The sequence below is a fragment of the Megalobrama amblycephala genome, linkage group LG16 (assembly GCF_018812025.1).
Source record: "Megalobrama amblycephala isolate DHTTF-2021 linkage group LG16, ASM1881202v1, whole genome shotgun sequence".
Lineage (NCBI taxonomy): Eukaryota > Metazoa > Chordata > Actinopteri > Cypriniformes > Xenocyprididae > Megalobrama > Megalobrama amblycephala.
Window position 1 is genome coordinate 44,141,472 of NC_063059.1, and position 23,160 is coordinate 44,164,631.

Below are 23,160 nucleotides of genomic sequence, written 5' to 3' on the forward strand. Positions count from 1 at the left end.
CAACTTACCCACTCCAATTTTCTCAGCGACTGTGGGCATCTCTCAGGCAGACCATCACGGAGCCGGCTGGAGTGTTCATCCACCTAACACACAAGGTACAAGAGCATTAATTACAATAAGGAGGAGGAAACAAGAAAAGCTATTTAGAGCACTATACAGAATTTTAAACAGCATAATATCAGATGATCTTTTCAATCCATAGAGCACACCTTTTCTGTCCTGAGACCCTCAGGTGAGCACCAAGGAAGAACACAGAGTAAGTTATATTTGATCACTATTACAGAGTTGTAAAAAAACAATAAGCTTCAAGAAGCTGTGGTTTTCGGTGAATTTATAACAGCTAAGGAGATGCACACCAGTAATGTTTTTTTTCTAGTGTACGTTTATAAAAGCTACATAAATATCCTAATTGAACTAGGATATAAGTTTTAAGATATATAACTAAGGCCTAATCCTGGCTTAGCCTAAGCCCTGATTGTGAAACCGGGCCTATATCACATCGAATCATATCGCCGATACATATCATCGCGTTTTATATCGCAATCGTAATATAACGATGTATCGTTACACCCCTATTTTTAACTGTTAATGTGTTTGATTGTGTTAACTTTGATTTTCCTTACACACACAGCAAGATTTGCAGTCTAAACACTTTTTTCCAGCCCGTTTTGATTGAGAACATATAAACTGTCCTGATTATCAGCAGTTTCTAAACAATCAGATGATAGTATATGAAATAATGAAATAATTGCTTGTATTGGCTGATACATCGGTGCATCTCTAGTTGTAATTCATGTAATTCTTTGGTTTTATACTAGTGGTGCGCACAGATTAATTTTTTTCTCACATATTCTGAATGTCTTCGGCAGATTTCAAATGAGCCATTTTAATCTAGATTAATTCCAAAATTAATCTAGATTAAAATGGCTCATTTGAATTCTGCCGAAGACATTCAGAATATGCGAGATACCCAAATTGTCCCTGCGTCCCAATGTCCGTACTATCCATCCTAAATAGTATGTGAGATTAAAATAAGTGTGTCCCAAAGCATAGTATGTTGAAAAGAGTATGCCAAAAGTCCCCGGATGGTCTACTATTTCCGGTAGATTTTCAAAGTGTGGATCCGTGCACACTATAAAGGCTAATATTGCCCACAACCCATTGCGCATTGGACGAGGATTCAGTTCAGAACTACAAACACGAGTAAAAAGTGTTAAAAACTACAAAACATGACGAATATGCAAGATAGAGGCTGAGAGGCTGTTTGAGTGACTAATAATCAGTTCAACCTGATAGAAAATATTTATTTAATGTTATATGTGTTATTTTTCATCTGCAAATACCAATGTGGACTTTTATAAAGATCTGATTGGCCACTAACTTTTAAATGCATCATTATGCATTAATATGAGGAGAGTTCTCCACATGAAAGACTCGCGACTGCAGATCAACGTGCTGCATTTCTCTCTGATACGGTAGGAAATTAACTAAATGAAATGTGGAGGATGTAAGATGATTGACAGGCCAGTTTACGGTGACTGGATGCGACAGAGAGCAAAGACGCAATTGTATGACGTGATAGTATGTCCCAAAGCTTGTCTACTCTTTTGCTACACACTCAAAAGTAAGTACTTTTTGTTAACAGAAAGAGTACATACTTTTAGGGCGTAGTACAGAATTGGGACGCAGCAAATGACTAAAAGGAATCCGCCATTTTGTCCGACAAAGCAGATAGGAGTTAGAAGATTAACCTCGGTAGAGTTAAACTTTTGTATATTATATTTTGTATACTGACATCTTTCCGCGTTTGAAACAACATTGATTCTCATGTTCATTCATGTTTATTTGATGCTATAAATGGACTCGTAGTAAGAGATGATCGGTTTACGAGCCTCTTGAGCTGAGGCATTACAGCAATCTGTCACGACCATGGTCACGACACATTAAAGAGCAACAAAACGGTTTTTATTGTTTGAATTTCTTAAACTACACAGTTTTAAAGCTGGGACTTTGTTAAATATCATAAGTAACCTGCTCTGTCTTGTCTGTCGACGTGTTGTCAGTGTCCTCTTTGCTCCGTGATGCATTTATTACTGTGTGTGGCGTCACAGCGCCACGGCTTGACAGATAAAGCAACAGTAACTAAGGGGGGCAGGTCTTTGCGAAGGGTCAGTTCGGCTAGGTATACATCCGCGCTAAAATATCAGGGTGAAAGTCATCATAACTTGCGTAGAAAAGATCCAGCTCCCAACCCAACTTTGAGAATAGATTAACGGCAATATTTTTTTTAATCGTCCGATAAGAGTCTCACGTTAACGCAGCACGTTAACGCCGATAACGGCCCACCACTATTTTACACTTTTCTAAAATTTCAATTAGCAACACATTTTTCTGTGTGTTTACTTGTGTCGATAACAAGCAAATCTTACCTGCTCCACCTTTCTCAGCGACTGTGGGCATCCCTCAGCCAGACCATCACGGAGCCGGCTGGAGTGTTGATCCACCTAACACACAAGGTACAAGAGCATTAATTACAATAGGGAGGAAGAAACCAAAAACATTTCAACTTTAACAAAATCTAAAACTGTTTATTACATTATCTTTTCAAATCCACAGAGCACACCTTTTCTGTCCTGAGACCCTCAGGTGATTGTGACCACCAAGGAAGAACACAGAGTAAGAACAAAAAAAAAAAAAAAAAAACATTTTGTGCAGATATATAATACATCCAGAAAGTATTCTCAGTTACAGCCTTATTCAAAAAAGGATTAAATACATTTTTTCCCCTCAAAAATTCTACAAACAAGTGACAACATGAAAGAAGTTTGTTTGAAATCTTTGCAAATTTATTAAAAAAAAAAAAAAAAAAAAAAAAAAAAACCACACGTGCATAAGTACAGAGGGTATGCAAAAGTGATAATACTTTTGAGTTTTATGGACGTCGCCATCTTTAATGTTATGTTGGTCACTGTTGTTATGGTTACTAGTAAGAGAATATGGGTTTGACTCTCGTTGGACGTTCATACAGACGCTACTGTGTTCCGGACGCTACTGTAAGTTGCTGTGTGAACGAGACTTTAAGACTGACACCTGTAAGTAAATGCGATTGTCAATCCCAAAAACTGACAGTGTGAATGTGGCCTTAGTCAGGGAGGTGACCAAGAACCCAATAGTCACTCTGACAGAGCTCCAGCATTTCTCTGGTGGAGCTTGAGAGGTCCTGCAAAGAAGAACGAAAGAAACTGCCCAAAAATAGGTGTGCCAAGCTTACCACATCATACTCAAAAAGACTTGAGGCTGTAATTGGTGCCAAAGGTGCTATAACAAAGTAGTGAGCAAAGGCTGTGTATACTTATGTACATGAGATTTGTTTTAATTTTTTTATTTTTAATATATTTGAAAAGATTTCAAACAAACTTCTTTCACATTGTCATGGTGGGGTATTGTTTTAATCACTTTTGGAATAAGGCTGTAACACAAAATGTGGAAAAAGTGAAGCGCTGTGAATACTTTCTGGATGTACTGTAAGTGGTAATTAGGGATGTCAATTTACACAAATACCCAAGACTGATCATTTAAATGAACTGATAGATTAATCATTAGCCTTAATACTGTGATATGTGTTTACTGCAGTGGCATATAGCCAACAGCATGACAGGGAGTGCACATGCCGCTTTTTAATCTAAATAAAGGGCTAATAGGATTGTAAAATGAGTTGATGTGATTGATCATTTATTAAATTACTTATTTTAATAATCAAATATAACTACTAATACAACGTGTCACAAACGCTGCCTCAGATGCTTGATTGTCAGAATGTGAGCTGAAAACAGTAACAAAACTCAATGAATTCACAATGATTTATTAAAGGGTTAGTTCACCCAAAAATGAAGTTTCTGTCATCAAGTACTCACCCTCATGTCAGCCGAAACCCATAAGACCTTCGTTCATCTTCAGAACACAAATTAAGATATTTTAGTTGAAATCCGATGGCTCCGTGAGGCCTCCATAGGGAGTAATGTCACTTCCTCTGTCAAGATCCATAAAGGCACTAAAACACATCTAAATCAGTTCATGTGCATACAGTGGTTTAATATTAATATTATAAAACGACGAGAATATTTTTGGTGCGCCAAAAAAAAAAAAAAAAAAAACTTATATAGTGATGGCCGATTTCAAAACACTGCTTCAGGAAGCATCGGAGCGTTATGAATCTGTGTGTCGAATCTGCAGTTCGGAGCGCCAAAGTCACGTGATTTCAGCAGTTTGGCGGGTTTGAACCGCGATCCGAATCATGATTCGACACAAAAGATTCATAACGCTCCGAAGCTTCCTCAAGCAGTGTTTTGAAATCGGCCATCATTAAATAAGTCGTTATTTTGTTTTTTTGCCGCACCAAAAATATTCTCGCCGGTTTATAATATTAATATTAAACCACTGTACTCACATGAACTGATATAGATATGTTTTTAGTACCTTTATGGATCTTGAGAGAGGAAGTGACATTACTCCCTATGGAGGCCTCACGGAGCCATCGGATTTCAACTAAAATATCTTAATTTGTGTTCTGAAGATGAATGAAGGTCTTACGGGTGTGGAACGGCATGAGGGTGAGTGATTAATGACAGAATTTCCATTTTTGGGTGAACTAACCCTTTAAGGTTGAACCACTGTAGTCGTATTGACTACAGAATAGGGATGTCTCACGATTTTCGAATAATCGATTTGTTGATTTAATTATAGAATATTGAACAGGTTTCATCTTTAAAAAATCCTCAATGGTGATATGTTCATGTAAACAGAGGGTGGCGCGTGCTGCCAATAACGCACCTACAAGCTGTCAATCACGTTGTCTTACACACAAACTGTAGACTAGCGTGGCACGTAACAGAGACGTTAAAATCAATGTTCACACAAGTGCTGTGATTCAGGCTGTTCACAACGCCTGTTCTGTTATAACGCGTTTAGTCATTAGTTAATCATTCTATGGCTGGGTTAAGACAGCCTATTCCCCAATGAATTGTCCCTTTCCCTCCCTCTGTGTGTAGTGTATTATAGTAGGCCTACATGCATGTGTGTATGCAGGGGAGGGGTGCGATTTTCGAATAATATTTGAATAATTCCCAGTGATCTTCAAATATTATTTTTGTTTGAAATGCCCATCCCTACTACAGAAACCCCCAGATTTCATCAAAAAAAAATTAATTTGTGTTGCGAAGATGAACAAAGGACTTACAGGTGTAAATTTCATTTTTGGGTGAAGTAACCCTTTAAAGAGGAAAACTTCTCTCACACTTTGCGCCTGTACAGAGATCTGTCATGCCATATCAAGGAGAGTAAAAATGGACGTTTTTGTTTGAATTTTGAGAATGGACAGGGGTACGTTCAGTACACCATGAGTATCACAGTACGTACCGTACCCTAGACCAGACCAAATCTGCAGGGGGTGCCAGGAATAAATCACACTCAAATATGGACTACAACACATCCCCAGTGTGAAAACTACATTAGAGTCCTTAATGTACTCAAACTGATTTACTGACTGGAGATTGTTGGTAATGCCAGTGTAATAATGAATAAATGAACCATACTGTTATAATAAGAAGTGAACCAAAATCTGTGTTATGCTTTTCTGTTAAAATATTAGTGTTTGTTAACTTGTGTTGGTAACAAGCAAATCTTACCTGCTCCACCTTTCTCAGCGACTGTGGGCATCTCTCAGGCAGACCATCACGGAGCCGGCTATGGTGTTGATCCACCTAACACACAAGGTACAAGAGCATTAATTAGGCCTGAGGAAATCAAACACATTCACAACATTTAAACAATCTAATGCTTATAATTACATCTGTTCAATCCATAGAGCACACCTTTTCTGTCCTGAGACCCTCAGGTGACCACCAAGGAAGAGAACAGAGTATGTTACCTACAAAGTATTTTTGTACATATATTGTTTTATGCCATCATGAAAACTTAAATAAGCTGAGGCTGATAGTTTTTACTTTCCAACTCCACCATTTTCAGCTCCAGTGTGTCTCTTAAAGGGTTAGTTCACCCCAAAATGAGATTTGTCATTTATTACTCACCCTCATGTTGTTCCACACCTGTAAGACCTTCGTTCAGTACACAAATTAAGATATTTTTGATAAAATTTGAGAGATGTCAGTTCCTCCATTGATGGTCTTTGCATCTGACACTTTAACTCTTCCAAACGATCATAAAGGGCCCATTTACATCTGGTCACTTCATGCGTTTTTACAGATTGGACGATTTTAAATTGGCCACATAAATGTGTCACTGCAAAACGGATATAAATCCGATCTTCAATTCCCATGCTATATGCATATTTAATGTATTATACGTCAATGAAAGAAAAATATATGAGCTGCATTTTATTGATCATCAGCTAGCTAATTTCAGAATCAAAGACCGCAATAGGAGACAGAGCGGCATCAGCACTGGTAAGATCAATGATCAATGTTTACATGAGAGTAAAAACCTAAATTGAATCTGTTCATCATATAAAGCAATCAAGTCTTCAGACTGATAACTAATCCATATGAATTTTTCTGATCTCTTTATAAACTTTCTGAAAAGTCAAAGTGTTCATAGCAAAGGCAGTATGAAGGAACTGACAGCCCTCAGATTTCATCAAAAATATCTTAATTTGTGTTCTGAAGATGAACAAAGGTCTTACGGGTTTGGACGTCATGAGGGTGAGTAATTGAGGACATGATTTTCATTATTGGGTGAACTAACCCTTTCACCAATCCAGGTAAAAGAGTGAAACAAACAAACAAACAAAAAATGTATTAAGAGTGGGCGTCATTTCATGAAAATGTCACATTATTTAGAGTGAAATGTAACCCAGATATGTTCTTGCTAACATCCACCAAGTCAGAGGCACACATGACAATGAAAACATTGTCACAAAACATTGAAAACCTCACAGTAAATTTTTACTTACAGGTACTTCTGGTGTGAGACAGGAAAATCCAGTCTTGCGTCTGGTTCCAAATCAATGTACATGTAAGTTATTTGTTATTTATCAACTTAAAAAAAGAAAAAAAAAGAAAAATGCATTATTTTATTAATTAAAACTACATGCCAAATTAAATGTTCTTCTGTACTGCAGCTGTAGAAAGGGCCATTCTAGAAACACTAGAGAAAATGGACATGAAGATCAACCACCTGACTTCACTGGTCCAGTCTCTAGTGGGAAACAGGCGCTTTTTACCCCCAGTGGCAGTGCAAAATGATGAGGAAGATGGAATCTTTCCTCTAGCATCCACTGAGGATCTAGACCGGCTGGAGCAAAGTCTGTCAGACAGAGGATTTATGCAGAGAATGGTAAGAAATGGAATTGTCAACCTACAACTACTAAAGAAATGTAGTGTGTGTGTTTATATGCTACTTGCCAAAAGTTTGAAATCAAGATTGAAAACATTAAAGGGTTAGTTCACTCAAAAATGAAAATTCTGTCATTTACTCACCCTCATGCCGTTCCACACCCGTAAGACCTTCATTCATCTTCAGAACACAAATTAAGATATTTTTGATGAAATCCGATGGCTCAGTGAGGCCTCCATAGGGAACAATGACATTTCCTCTCTCAAGATCCATAAAGGTACTAAAAACATATTTAAATCAGTTCATGTGAGTACAGTGGTTCAATATTAATATTATAAAGCGACAAGAATATTTTTGGTGCACCAAAAAAAAAACAAAAAAACACTTATATAGTGATGGCCGATTTCAAATCACTGCTTCAGGAAGCATCGGAGCGTTATGAATCAGTGTGTCGAATCATGATTCGGATTGTGCGTCAAACTACCAAACTGCTGAAATCACGTGACTTTGGCGCTCCGAACTGCTGATTTAATACTCTGATTCATTTGTGCTCTGAATCTTCCTGAAGCAGTGTTTTGAAATCGGTCATCACTAAATAAGTCGTTATTTTGTTTTTTTGGCGCACCAAAAATATTCTCGTGGCTTTATAATATTAATATTGAACCACTGTACTCACATGAACTGATTTAGATGTGTTTTTAGTACCTTTATGGATCTTGAGAGAGGAAATGTCATTGCTGGCTATACAGGCCTCACAGAGTCATCGGATTTCAACAAAAATATCTTAATTTGTGTTCTGAAGATTAATGAAGGACTTACGGGTGTGGAACGGCATGACGGAGAGTAATACATGACAGGATTTTCATTTCTGGGTAAACTAACCCTTTAACAGTTAAAGGAACACTCCACTTTTTTTTGAAAATAGGCTCATTTTCCAACTCTCCTAGAGTTAAACAGTTGAGTTTTACCGTTTTCGAATCCATTTCATGATATTACGCAGCGCCTGTGACCTGTAGGTTTGAAAACGGTAAGTTTAGGGGAGTTGGAAAATGAGCCTTTTTTCAAAAAAGTGTTCCTTTAAATATTATTACTATTTTAAATAATTTTTCTATTTGAATATTTTGTAAATTTCATTTATTCTGATCAAAGCTTGATTTTCAACATCATTACTCCAGTCTTCAGTGTCACATGACATTCTCATAAGCCGTTTTTATGCTTGGATATTAGCAGTTACTATTGGTGATCAATTATTGGTTATGGTTCTTATTATCTACATTAAAATAGTTTTTTCCACTTCATGTTTGAGAAAACAGCGATTCTTTTTTAGGATTCTTTGATGAACAAAGTTCAAATGAACAGCATTTATTTGAAATGTAAATCTTCTGAAATGTTATAAATGTGTTTGTCATTTTTGATTTTGCTTATTAAAATTGTTACTCACCATAAACCAGGGGTCTCCAAACTCAGTCCTGGAGGGCCACTGTCCTGCAAAGTTTAGCTCTAGCTTGCCTCAACACACCTGCCTCAAAGTTTCCTTCCAGCCTAATTAGAGCTTGATGGGCTGGTTCAGGTGTTTAATTGGGGTTTGAGCTAAACTCTGCAGGACAGTGGCCCTCCAGGACCAAGTTTGCCCATTCCTGCCCTAAACTTTTGAGAGGTAGTTTATCACAGTTTCCACAAAACTATGAAGCAGCACAACTTTCAACATTAATAATAATCAGAAATGTTTCTTGAGCAGAAAATCAGCATATTAGATTGATTTCTGAAGTATCATGTGCTGCTGAAAATTCAGCTTTGCAAAGCAAGAATTGCTTTTCAAAATAGTAAACAGTTCATATGAATATTACAAAAATGTTTGCTGTTGGATTAAATTTTGTATCAAATCAATGCAATCGGTGAACATGAACAGACTTTCAAAAACATTACATAAGATTAATTCCAAACATTTGACGGGTACTAGTGTTTAGTACAGTACAGAAGAGGTCCATTTCTTTGCTAAAACGTATTTAAATGTACCTGTTGAAGGTGAACAGATTATCCATCAGCGGCGGGCCAACAATGAAAAAGACCGTCTGGAGAATCTGCACAAAGGTCTTCAGCACCAACGTCGCCCGCCAACTGAACTGGTGTGGGAGAGGTGACAAGCGGGGGATAAGGAGGACAAACGTCGGGTCACTGTTAACCGGTACGTTGTACATGCATTAGATCCAATAGGCGGGAAGTTACAGCGTTAAGTTAAGTACTTGGCAAACATGTTCATGAGTCAAACATAATCAAACATGTGGTAATACCAACAGTAAAGTGCCATTTTAAAAAATAGTTAACAAATATAATGGCTTTGTTTAACGAACCTTGGGTTAACCGATCAGTTTAAGTGTCGTTGCCCAACCACAAAAACGGGCACAACTCGCTCGTTAGGTGATTATCATGATCAACTCAATCAACATAACGTCATTTCAAGGTTATTATATAACCGATCACAGACACCACACGATTAGTATTAAAATATATTTGTTTTATACTTACCTTAAGCACATTTTCCCTCACAACTCGTCAGGACACGTGTCTTCTCCACGCAGCATCACATAGACTCGCGCAGGAAGAGAACTCGCTGATAGGCTCTCTCTTTTGGCAGATTTATTCGTTTTAAAAAATAAAGTGTTTTTGTTTGTTTGTTTTTTACATGCAGCTTCAGCCATGAGGAATCCCGTCCTGCCGTCACCAACAGAAGCAGAGGCGGAAAAATATATAAAAGATTTCCTCCGCTTGGCTCCAGGGAGGGAGTAATTGTTTATTTAATTTTATTCTTAATTTATTTAATTGTTTATTGTTTTGTTTGAATATGCCGTTATGTTAATATAGTTTTTAGAATTAATTAAAAGTTGTAATCAATATAATACGTTTTTTTTTTGCCTAATAAATATTTTTAAAACCATCAACAAATGCGTGTTTTATTGTAGGTTCAGAACAGCGTGGTTATTTAATCATGTGAGGATGTGGCTGGATTTTATGGGGGTTAATTTTATTAATGGGAGGAATCATATCTTAAAACGATGTCTGGGCTACATAAATCAGATGTCTTGCAGACGTATAAACATCTGATAAACGTCTGTAAAAGAGCGGATTGCCGACGTTCTAAATTATTAACGTCATATAGACATCGCCTAGACGTCGTTCTAACAGCTGGCAGGGACGTCTCGGCGACGTATTGCAGATGAGCAAACGCTCTAAAATATACGTCTTCCAGACGAAAATGACGACGTCGCACAGATGTCTGCACGACGTACGTGTGCTATCTGGGATGCTAGCATAACATTTTGCTAACATATATTTCATATATTTCAATTTTATATTTTTTGTGAGATGGTAATCTGAAGGTAATGAAATTACTGGCATGCGACGTCGTAGTTACGTTGTCAGTTAGTAATGACATTACCAAAAAGTACCAATAGGCCTACATTACGTAACTGTTACGTCGTGTGTTAGCTGGGACATTGTTACTTTCGACCCCGTCGGGTGGGACGAAAGTAACACAACAAGTACAAGCTAGATTTTTTTGTGTTAGTCTTGTTTTTATTAAAGCAGAACTAAGTAACCTTTTTACCTTCATAAATAGTTTTCTAAATGGTTAATTGACTTGTAGTGGTGTGTTTGAGGCGAGCACTAACACCCTCTGGCACGTCTACGCCAGAATACAGCACTTGCAAGTTGAGCTGCGCTGACCCGACACAATCTCGCCTCATGTTCACGTTCACGCGAGAGTGACAAAATGCTTTACGGTAATTCAAAAACAATGTATTATGACTTTATAAGACAATTTCGAAAATTACTCACCTCCATCGAGATTTCTTGTACTGTATTTGCAAAACTACTGCGCTGGTGAGCGTTGTAGTCGTTGTGTGTGATTCACTGAAGGAACCTGTAGGGGGAGCTTCGCAAATCTTACTGAGTTCCGCTTTAAATATACCTGACTATGACCTTGTTAATAAGTAACTGCAAACATATTTTGTCCTTTATCTTTGCAAAAAAAAAAAAAAAAAAAAAAAAATTTAATTACATTTTCATTTTAAATTGAGAATTTCAGTTTCATCAAATGTTTTAAAAGTAACCCGACAGTATAAACTTGAATTGTTTCGAATATTTTTGGGGGCAATGTCAATTTATTTTATAAAACATTTTTTCAACAGTTTGAACAATATGAAAATTAAATTAAATTAGCATAATATAAATTCTCAACATAATGTAACAGTAGTCATGTTTCCAATCCAGCTGTTTTTATGCATAAATTCAAAATATGCATAAAAACATCTGAACAGAAGCACTGCAGATTCATAGGGTGTGGAAAAGCTAAAAACTAAATGTGACTATGGTAAACGTAAACAGATTGAGTGAATAAATGGTGACATACAGAAATCAGCAACAGATATGTCCAGAAACGCCCTCTCATAAACATTTGGCTGAATCAGACCTCCGTCTGATTCAAGGCCATTGTCCGCCCAGTGCCCATCTTGGTGGCATGACAGGCACACAGCCAGTGGTGAGATCCAAGACTTCAAAGAATGAATTGAAAGAATTGAACATACTAACTCACTTGGATTGAATGGACAAAATAACTCAATTGGAGTATCAAAATGTCATTCTGAATATTCAGTTCTTAAAGGTGGTAAAGAGGATGTTTTGTTTTATACATTTTTGCAATATTACTTGAAACTGTCTTTACTAACTGATAAAAGACTATTTATTAGGTGCACTGAAAGGAATAATATTAATATACATCATCTGTGCACGAGGTAGGGCCTTAAAAACATCAGCCAAAACGATTGGCCCTCTGGCTTGTCAATCACTGCCATGGCGTTCCTTGTGAGAGACGATCGCGGCTGCGCGCTCCAGTAACTTTCCTCACTCCACAGGCGCTGCATGCAATGTTTTTGTCAGGAGACAGGAGTAACAGCTGCAGATTATGAGTTACCTGTGGTGAGTCCGACATAATGAATCCACTAACACGACACAGCGAATGCCAGTGGTAAACACTCTCGTGCACGAGTTTTGGGAGGCGTTCCCTCGAAATTCTTACGCATGCGCTCATTTCAAAAACTCAGTAACAAGTCTTTGGTTTCTCAGTCGACGAAAAGATCCTCTTTAGCACCTTTAAGTGGACTGAAAAACGCAATTTGAATGAATATTAAATGCTGTGGGCCCACCCTTACGAAAGTTAACGTGGTTTTACTACAACAACAACAAAACATGGTTATTGTAGACTACAGTTTTGTAGGCTCTAGTCTTTGTTTGGACCACCAGATGGCTGCAACCAACTTACACTGTATTGAAAAGCTTTGTGTAACAAACCCTTTACAATCAGTTAGGACGAAAGAAAGTTTCATTTAACCTTATTTGAGAGACACCCATGGAGCAGCAGATGAGTTAATATCAAAACAAGTAAAAGAACTGCGAGTAGACGAACGCTGGGAGAGTATGATATGGGAATTCATAGATAATAATAATTTACTTTTTTAATGGACTTTATAAGTCTGTCAGGAAAGGGTGTAATATATAAGATATGAGAATTCTTAATGATTGAAGTATCAGCACTGATGTGTCTGACTGACATCACAATAAACTGACAAACTCTTATTCAACACATAACACTGACAAATATGACCTCTTACTGATGATTTATTCACATTTCTGTAGTTCCGTCCACTCCTGCCGTCACTCCACAACATGCTTCAGCATCTGAAAGTGATCTTACCGATCGCTGTCGTTTGTTGTTCAGGTACGTCAGCAGTGAAGTTTCCTGAGTCAATCTCTGCCACATTCAGGCAATATTAATGTATATTTACAGCGATGTACTGATGTCTGTTATTGTGTTTTAAGCTCCCTCTACAAGTGAAGTCCATTATTGGGGCGTGGCTGCTTTTATTGTGTTGGTTTATGACAGTGGTTCCCAAACTTTTTAGCTTGGAGTACCCCCTGAAGGGATTACCATCCCTCTTCCACTTCGACTGCAGTCACACCTTTACAATTAAGCGACAACATTTGCCCCCTAAATTGAATTTCCAGTGCATTTTTTTAGCTTTATGAATAACTAAAATAAATAAAGTTTTAAATAAAAAATTTTCAATAGAGAAATATGCAATGATGATAAAACTAAGTGATACTTTTAAATATTAAACTAAAACCGCCAGTAGGTGGCAGCAAGTCACTGTTTTTATGAGTCATCGAGTCATTCATTCAGTAACGAAGCATTTGGCTGTGAATGAATCATTGAATCATTGACTCACGATTCGTTCAAAGCCGCAGAATTGTTCGCGAAACACAGACGTGTGTTGTAGTTCTGCTGTGGTTTTCGTCAGAACTATTATTTCATTGCAAAATAGAGTAAATACTGACAGTACTGTGTTTAAAATGTACATTTTGTTTTTTGACCTGTTGTATATATGTCACGTTTGCAGTCATGTGGATATTTGGGAACAAATGCATTCTTGCTCGTTATCATCATTAAATACAAGAACTCACACAAGGTATGTTTTTGTATCGAAGAAAGTTTGAGTCTTAATCGATATCAATCCATTATCTGTGTCTATATTTGTTCTTCATGCGAGTAAGTGCTTAATCTCTACTTTTACAAAGGTGCGTTGTCGAGAACGGCAGTAATTTAGCGCGATATAATGCAGCAGACTGCACGCAATCTATCATATGCATGCTGCTTGTGTGGATACAGTCATTTTGACTGCAAATGATGAGGTAATTTCATTAAATGTACTGGATTTACGACATTTTGGCAGTTAGAAATACATGCTCGATTTTAATATTATTTTAAGGTAGAATTAAATTAACTATTTTGTTCACGTACCCCCAGAAAAACAAAAATATAGAATAAAAATACATTTTCAATTTTGCATTGCCTACATTTTTCCATTTCCCCATCCATTTGTTTTATGTTGTATTATTTTTGAATTGATGGGTGCATCTAATTATTTATGTATTTATTTAATTGTTTATCTTCCTGCACATTTATTTATGCAGGAATGTGATTTTCATTTTTGCTACTGAAGTTCTAAAGGTTGGCATGAAACTGTAGCAATGTTTTCCATTAAGTGACAGTGTTTTAAAACATAAATTTCTTTTATTATTTTTATTACATCACAGTGAACATTTTCTGGTTTATGTCACCACAAGATGGAACCAATCACAAAACAAAACAAAAGTTTGTGTAACTGGAGCTATAAGAATGCCAGCTTGTTTAACATTAAAACTAAAAATAATTTTTATTATATTCAAAACTATTTCATAAGTGCACAGAATTTTAAGACTGGCCATTGTGAAAAAGAAGTGCACTTAACTGTATTGAATGTGCTCTTGTAGTGTACTTCAAACCATCTTGTAGTGTACTTCAAAGTAATATTAATGAAATAAAAGGCCATGTAACTGCAATTAAAGAGAGCTTGTTTCCATGACTATTTTTCTTAACACACTCAGGAATTCACACCAGGAAAGTCCGCTTGTTCACTTGCTTTGGTCCGGACCAAATACAATGTTCATTTTTTTGTTTGTTATGGTTCGCTTTTACACTGCCCTTTTTGCAAGTGAACCAAAATTTGTAAACAAAACCAACTGTGTTCTAACTGTACCAGTTTGTTTGGTCCACACTTAAGTGAGATTGCTGTATTCACACCTGCCCAAAAAATCCACACCAAGGGGGGAAACGAACTTCAGTTTGATTCAATCGAACCAAACAAGACAGGTGTGAATACACCCTAAAGTGGACTTTGTAATGTCAAATTAACAGTTTTATATCAGGTTATTAACTGAAACTAAAACCATAAAAAAAACAACAACACACGTTTGTTGAAATAAAAAAAAAAAAAAAAAAAAAAAAAAATATATATATATATATATATATATATATAAAACCTATATGGAAAAGTAATGGGGAAAAAAGACAGTGGAGGAAAAAATATATTTTGATGCTTTGCGTTCTCTCGCAAGTTTTGTGTTCCTTCGCAAAACTTCATTTGCTTACAGCTTTAGCGAAATTTAAAATGAAAGACAAAAATAAACATTCAAAATATTAATAAAGTTATTCATCCCAATTATACTAAAATAACCATTTTAAAACAATATTTTGTCATGCTTTAAAGCATAACTATTATATTACGAACACACTAAAGCACAAATTTCTCGATTATAATTTTATAGTGTCATTTGATATATTTAAAGTTACTATTTTAAATGTACTAAATTGCAACTTCATTACAAATTTAACATGTAAACACATGACATACATGAAGTGACAAACTGTTTAGTCAGTATACTTTAAATATTTCAAATACAACTGAATTGTATGTTCAAGTTCAACTAACTGCATTTACCTCTAAACTGCATTTTCAATTTGCAATAATGTCTGAAATCATTACATTCAGTTTGCACTTAAAGTATATTATTTCTGTAAGAAGTACTCATTTTAAAAATATGCAAGAGTAACGTATAGAGCGTAAAGACAGCTCAACCCAAAGAAGTGAACAAATCACACAACAGATAGTAAACATTTTATTCTTGCATCTAGTAAAAACCTCTTTACATGTAGTTATGAACAGATGCCATGCTGAGGTTCAAAATGAAAGTGTCACCCTGAAGGAAGGATTGTGTGTTTATCACAAGACATTTCCAGAACAGTATTTGCCTCACAAGCACTGCCTATATTGGTGGTTTGTGACAAGACCTGCATGCAGCAACTTCCTGTTTACACGAGAATATTACTGTTCCAACATTGAACAAAATGTACAACTGGAATTTACACAAATGTAAAACTGCAATACATGGTCTCTAAAATGGGCATTAAACGAACTAACTAATAATACAAGCTGGATCCTTTTACTGTAACGGTCCTAATTTTACTATATATTGTTCATATTGACCAATTAATTCCACACAGCTCCATTACTGCATGTGCTTCAGATGATTCACTCTAGTCAAATTCAAATGTGTATTTCTGGAACAAAGCGTCTGTTCTCTCAATTTAAGAGCTTGAAAAGTGCAAGAGGATATTTCATACAAACACCAAAACTCAAAGTGTTTTGGGTCTTACAGACTTTAATATATAATCTGAAAACAAAGTTTATTTCATCATCAACTTGCCCAAATATCCCAACAGTTTCAACAAACATTTAACAAGACGAAACATTTTTGCAGTGATGTCATGACCATACGCTACACAACCAGATCTGAAGTGAACGGATAATCAAAACTGCCCCGTTAAAAGATCAAACCTTCAACTTTAGTGACACAAATCAATCTAACATGAGCAATTCACTGCGAGGAAAAGATGTCCGAGACCAAAAATAAAGTTGATTACAAAACTCGACATAGTGACATCTTGAGTGATCTACAGGTGTGGATATGACATCACGATGTGCACGTCAGGTAAAGCTGCATGAGGTTACGTGTCACTATGACATCATGCTAGTGCAGTCAGTGATTATTAAACACAGCAGAGATGGGAAAAGCTAAACGGCGCCTGCATAATAATTCTACACAACATATCCAGCTTCCGGTCACATTAAAGATAGAAAGCAGAAGAAACGACCCACTAGGAAGTAGCGCTAATTAATTAACTTCTCAAATATCTAAAAGAATCGTAACGACTCACTTCCCAGCGAGCTCTAGGCTCAGTGTAGATATGTCAGTTTTACGACGTGACGAATATACGACCTCGATGTTGAACGACAGCCATAGAACTGTTAGTGGCGAAAGCTCAAAAGTGACAAAACACGTCGTCAAAGTAACTGCAGTACAGATTTTCGTAGATTCACAGAGTAGCATTGTTGTCTAAGTAAAGATGGACATTCACTCATCAGTGAACATCTGCTACAAAGTGCTACATGCTGCAAAGTGTACCTCATCAAATATAAATCCATATAATATATAAACATATCGCTGAGTCACTTTGCATTGGTTGACCATATCGTGTCATTTTAGTTGAAATTGTGCCATTACATATTCGAAAAGTAATTTCCCTCAAACGCAGCATTTCCGTGTTTTTTTTTCTTTTTTTTTTCCATTTTATCTAAAATGTCCTTTAGTGAACGATCAATACTGACACTCGCCTCAAAGCTCGAGGAAGCTCACTTTAAACTATAGACCTCTTACAAGGGATGAACACATCCAAATAAATCCAAGTCAGATGTACCACGTTTCTATATATATATATTTTTTTTTTAAAAATCCCTACTTACTACAGGAATAGTGATTTTGGGGGTTGAAGAATGAAATTACATTAGAAAAATATGGTAATATCACTTCCAGGCGGTCTATTCTGATGCCAAATACACTGTAAGATACTTTATAGCAAATCAAGTCAAAAATAAAGCTCATTCAGTGATCAAAATCATCACAATGTGTCGTTATAGATAATCCGTTAGCTGTAAGCAGCAGTATATCAAATTCAGGTTGAGCATGGAAGGTCAACAACAAAAAAGTCCCTCAGAAACCATAATATATTTGAATCCATCTTGAAATATTATTCTCAAATTAACAATTCGAAAGATTGCATGTGTTCCACTCCTCAGGAAGAAATAGAGTAGATGCTTCTTTAATATCCAGGTTTCAAGCAGTCGAACCCCAGTGCTGGTGACAGATTTACAACACGTACATTTATCTCCACGTTGTGACCTGAAACGCAGTTCCCACACAAGTCAGGTCTTCTGAATCCATTTCCTGTGTTCACTATGCAGCGATTTTGTTATCCTTCTGGAGAAACAAAGACAAAAACAGTGATTGGTTATTCATTAAAAAAAAAATAAAGGAAAAAGTTCTTTTAAATTCATTTTTTTCTATATTTAACACCTGATTCTAACGAAAAACATTAAATATAACAAATAAAAACAGAAAAAAAAAAAAAAAAAAAAGAACAGGGTTGAACACTCAAGGGTCTAATCTGCAACCAAACGTTGACTAAAGGCCCTAATATACTGCAAACGAAATCGAAGAACGAACTGATGTGACGTCATTTCAAACAAAATCAGGCCAAAACGAAGTTCGTTTTGTGTTCTTTTTGGAAGTTCGAAACGGCCTGCCAAAGCGAACTTTCAGGAAAAGTTGCAAAACACCTTCATACTACCATTTGTCCGTGACAATAATGTAATAGGTGTGTGCTGAGGCTCCGCCTTCATTCGCGTGGAACTCTTCTCTGACTCATTTCGTCTGTTGAGTTTTTGTTGCGTTTATTTTGTTACCGAGAAGAAAGTGCACAGCATGCATTTACATATTCATCAAACCGTCGATCTCGGCAGTGTGGGCGGCGTCAGATGTTCAATAACAGTATATCGCTGGTCACGTATTTCGAACTTCGTTTTACTCCTAAACGAAGAACGAAAAAGAACTTTGTTTGAAGTATATCGGGGCCTTAATAGTACTTATATTTCCCATACATTTAAGAATTTCTCTTTTAGTAAATTTGGCAACAAAGTTGAATGGTTGTGCTTAAATGTTATCAGGTAGGGTTGTGCAATTAATCGTAACTGATTTGTCAATTTCAGCTACCAATGATTATGAAAACAATATAATCGACGTGAAACGATTGTGTCGCTGCCGCATTCTGCCCAGTGCACCATCCTTTCCTTCATGGTGGTGCGCTTTCGTTACTTCCTAAGACAAAATTAACATCCAAATCAGCCAAGTAAGTGAGTGTTGTAAAATTCAGTCTACTGTTGCTAAACTGCGGGACGTGCTTGATATTAAACAATGCTATTAAAATCACATTAAGAGACACTGTTCACTGGACACTAAAGCACTGTTTATTTAACTTGTATTCTTGTTCTGTTGTATTTTTTTTATTTGTCGTTTCCTTGTTCTTATTGTATTGCTGACTGTTTCAATCAATAATTCTGAAATTTCATTGCCATTTAAAATCACTCATATCATGAAACGAGACTTCGATCATATGATTTCAATATTGACCAAAGATATCGTGATGATTTTTGCCATCATCGAGCAGCCCTACTATCAGGCCTACAATGGGGAATAAAATACAGAAAGTAGATATTTTTCCATTCACCATGTTAATAAATGATGTCATTTCCTTTGTGTCACAATTTAATGAAATGCTTCATTGTTTAAAAGGGGGGAAATCATGCCATAACAGGGTTGCACATTCTTTTAAAATAAAACTACAGTATGAAACTTTTTTGGTTAAAAAAAAAATAAAAATCAGTTTAAAGGTGCCATCGAATGTTTTTTTACAAGATGTAATATAAGTCTAAGGTGTCCCCTGAATGTGTCTGTGAAGTTTCAGCTCAAAATACCCCCTAGATTTTTTTTATTAATTTTTTTAACTGCCTATTTTGGGGCATCATTAAATATGCGCCGATTCAGGCTGCGGCCCCTTTAAATCTCGTACTCTCCGCCCACGGAGCTCGTGCTTGCCTTAAACAGCATAAACAAAGTTTACACAGCTAATATAACCCTCAGATGGATCTTTACAAAGTGTTCGTCATGCATACTGCATGCATGCGTCGGATTATGTGAGTATTGTATTTATTTGGATGTTTACATTTGATTCTGAATGAATCTGAGGCTGTGATCCGTGGCTAATGGCTAATGCTACACTGTTGGAGAGATTTATAAAGAATGAAGTTGTGTTTATGCATTACACAGACTGCAAGTGTTTAATAATGAAAATAGTGACGGCTCTGGTCTCCATGAATACAGTAATAAACGATGGTAACTTTAACCACATTTAACAGTACATTAGCAGCATGCTAACGAAACATTTAGAAAGACAGTTCACAAATATCACTAAAAATACCATGATATCATGGATCATGTCAGTTATTATTGCTCCATCTGCCATTTTTCGCTATTGTTCTTGCTTGCTTACCTAGTCTGATGATTTGGTTGTGCACATCCAGACGTTAATACTGGCTGCCCTTGTCTAATGCCTTTCATAATGTTGGGAACGTGGGCTGGCATATGCAAATATTGGGGGCGTACACCCTGACTGTTACGCAACAGTCGGTGTTATGTTGAGATTCGCCTGTTCTTCGGAGGTCTTTTAAACAAATGAGATTTATATAAAAAGGAGGAAACAATGGAGTTTGAGACTCACTGTATGTCTTTTCCATGTACTGAACTCTTGTTATTTAACTATGCCAAGATAAATTCAATTTTTAATTCTAGGGCACCTTTAAGCAAATACATAAGACATAAGTGTTCAAAACTGTCTTCTTACCTTACCCTGATTCACAATGGTAAGCTTATAAAAATAATTTATAATTTGAGCTGTCAGGTCTGATTCCACAGGAAATGTCAGTTTGAGGTCATTTGTCTTTATGTTTACATTTGGTCAGAACAAAAGCATCAAATGTTGACAGATGTCATTTTTTCAGATAAATGCTTAGTAAGGCAGTTATTGTCATATCGATGATCAGATTCATCTGCACAGGAGCAGTGCTGAAACAACCCATAAAATTTTTTTAAAAAAAACTCTGCAAGGAACTTGCAATTTTGTGTTTCAAAAAGAGATGGCGATAGAGAAGTAGAAGTTCTGTACTGCAGCTTTAAATTCAGTTGTGGGGAAAACCATTTTTATCATTCTATAAATTCACGATGCTCAAGGTAAGCCGAGATCCAAGTCCAAAGCCCTTTTTTGTGGGTTTAGGGGAACAGACATTTGATGCATTTAAAACTAGCTCCTGCTCTCTTATGTTTTTAAAAAATGAGCCAACAATTTGTGCCCTACTAGTGGAAAGCACCATATATTTTAAAAGTACATTTATGTGAACTATTGATCCTTCTCACAAGAATCATTTTTGCCTCATTCATTACCCGGTATTCAAAATCTGAGAACTCTCTTCCTCCTTGACTTCCTCTGAATCCTCCTCTAAACCCACTTCCTCCAGGGTATGATCCAAACGACCCCCGACTGAATCCACGGCCCCGGCCCCCTCTGAAGCCCATGCCGCCACGACCTCTGAAGCCTCCGCGACCCCGTCTTAACGGGATGCCAAACGTCTCTGCATTCATCCGCCGCTCTTCTGCCCAGGTATTCCTCCTCTCTCTGATTAGCCGAGAAATGAGAACAAGATCAAAAACATTTTACAAAGTGCTTGTAGCAAGTTTCTATACAAACTGAGGCTTTACTTCCTCTGCCATACAGTAGTTTTGGCTTCTGTTGTACTCACCGGGGGAAACCTGATCCTCCAGACCTCTCGGCCGCCTTCCTGTTTAGAATCAGGTAAGATCATGATTGTCGCATCATGTAACAACAGACATTTTACAAATGGAGGCTCATATTAAAGCTGTGTGATCTGACCTTGTATCATCACAGGAGATGTTGTCAAAAAAGGACTTGGATTTATCATAGTAGCACTTTGGTCCGAGATGATCTTCCTCCTCAGCGTTTCCTTCACTGTTCTGAGTGTCGACCCCTGAATCACCCTTATCCTCGCCATTCAAAGCTTTATCGGGCTTCTCATCTGAACAAACATCCACAATTATTACAGAGAACTATACCTGCATATCAATTAGACTACAGCATGATAATGCCATTTGCTTTCCTTTTTGTAAAAAAAAAAAAAGTGCTTAATTATATTGAATGTGCACTTCAGATATTAAAAGTATTAAAAAGTGCACTGTACTTGCAGATAATGTATTAAATAAAAGGCCACTTAAGTGCCGAATACACTTTCACATTTCACTGTTTTTTAAACACTTATGGACACTTCGTAATGTCAAATTAGTTTTACTTCAAATAAAAATTCAATCATTGTTTCAATCGTTTGTCATGTTTTACAAGAATATGAAGTGCTTTGATGTTTTATACCATCACTGTCTTCGTCAGTACATTCAGCATCTGGCTCATATTTTTAATCTCATACAAACAATCTCAAAACAATCATTTTCAACATCGTCAAAATCAATATTTTGATCACTGACAGCTTCGACACCAGATCCACCATCAAGTGACAGTAATATTTGATTGTGTTCAGTACTTGCTCTGGAGTAAATCACTGAGTCATTTCAAGTTTTGCAGATGATACTTCATATTCTTTTGTTTTCTGCCTGCAGTAACTATGAGTGAAACGTCACTTCATTATTGTGTATCAGACATTGCCACCTTGTGGCAATAAAGGTGAACTGCACTTATTCAGTCATCAAAGATTCAATTATTGCTGTGCAANCTACTGACATCAGCAGCTTCATTATAAACATTACTGAAAGGCACATGATTAGTTTGTCATTTTCACTGATCCTCCTTATCAAACATATAAATACACTAATAATTTATCTTAAAAGGTCTTAATATGTTTTGTGACATTCTTTCCAACCAAACGTACTCCGTTACTATTGTAACCTTGGTTCCCTGATACGGAATGAGTACTGCGTATGGGGAAAGATTTTGTTACTGAAGTCTTTTTCAATAGACCCTTTTCACAGTGATTTTATCCGCAGCAGTGTCAGTTGTTTCTTACCATCACGCCGGCGACTTCGGGAAAATGCTTTAATAACTTTAAATGCGAACTGTTTATCTCAAGGTACACCAGGGTTTCTACAGGTTTCATCAAATCTAATTTAATGCTTTTTAATGCCTTTTTAATGGCAATTTTTTATTTTTTTAATGCCATATATATATGCCGCTAAATGTCGATAGATGACGACATACGGCAATTAGAAACTTCATCATGTCATTGTTGCATTCGCATTCTGCCAAGTGTCAGCCCTTTACATTTGTTTGCTTCTCTGCTGCTACACTTTTGCTCACTTAATATATTTTAAGCCAAACTCCCAATAAAATTGTTTCATCTATATATT

The 23,160-nt window shown here is 36.5% G+C and overlaps 2 protein-coding genes across 2 annotated transcripts in view; one reads left to right on the top strand and one right to left on the bottom strand.

Annotated features, from left to right (window-relative positions):
- LOC125248298 overlaps positions 1–10,176 on the top strand; it is a 14,933-nt gene extending 4,757 nt beyond the window's left edge. The window contains exons 2-11 of the mRNA XM_048160017.1: positions 27–95; positions 203–256; positions 2,448–2,516; positions 2,617–2,676; positions 5,703–5,771; positions 5,864–5,917; positions 6,970–7,029; positions 7,136–7,350; positions 9,376–9,535; positions 10,040–10,176. Of these exons, the coding sequence (XP_048015974.1) occupies positions 27–95; positions 203–256; positions 2,448–2,516; positions 2,617–2,676; positions 5,703–5,771; positions 5,864–5,917; positions 6,970–7,029; positions 7,136–7,350; positions 9,376–9,535; positions 10,040–10,137 (908 nt within the window). The 3' untranslated portion in view covers positions 10,138–10,176. The remainder of the gene's footprint in view (positions 1–26; positions 96–202; positions 257–2,447; positions 2,517–2,616; positions 2,677–5,702; positions 5,772–5,863; positions 5,918–6,969; positions 7,030–7,135; positions 7,351–9,375; positions 9,536–10,039) is intronic.
- A 5,711-nt stretch (positions 10,177–15,887) lies between these two features.
- LOC125248299 (protein LSM14 homolog A-like) lies at positions 15,888–22,210 on the bottom strand. Its single transcript, XM_048160018.1, has 5 exons — positions 22,172–22,210; positions 21,662–21,855; positions 21,531–21,569; positions 21,175–21,406; positions 15,888–18,099 (listed from the first exon to the last, which is right to left on the bottom strand). Exons 1-5 carry the CDS (start codon positions 22,208–22,210, stop codon positions 18,076–18,078), a joined length of 528 nt encoding a protein of 175 aa, XP_048015975.1. The 3' UTR covers positions 15,888–18,075.
- Between the last annotated feature and the right edge of the window lie 950 nt (positions 22,211–23,160).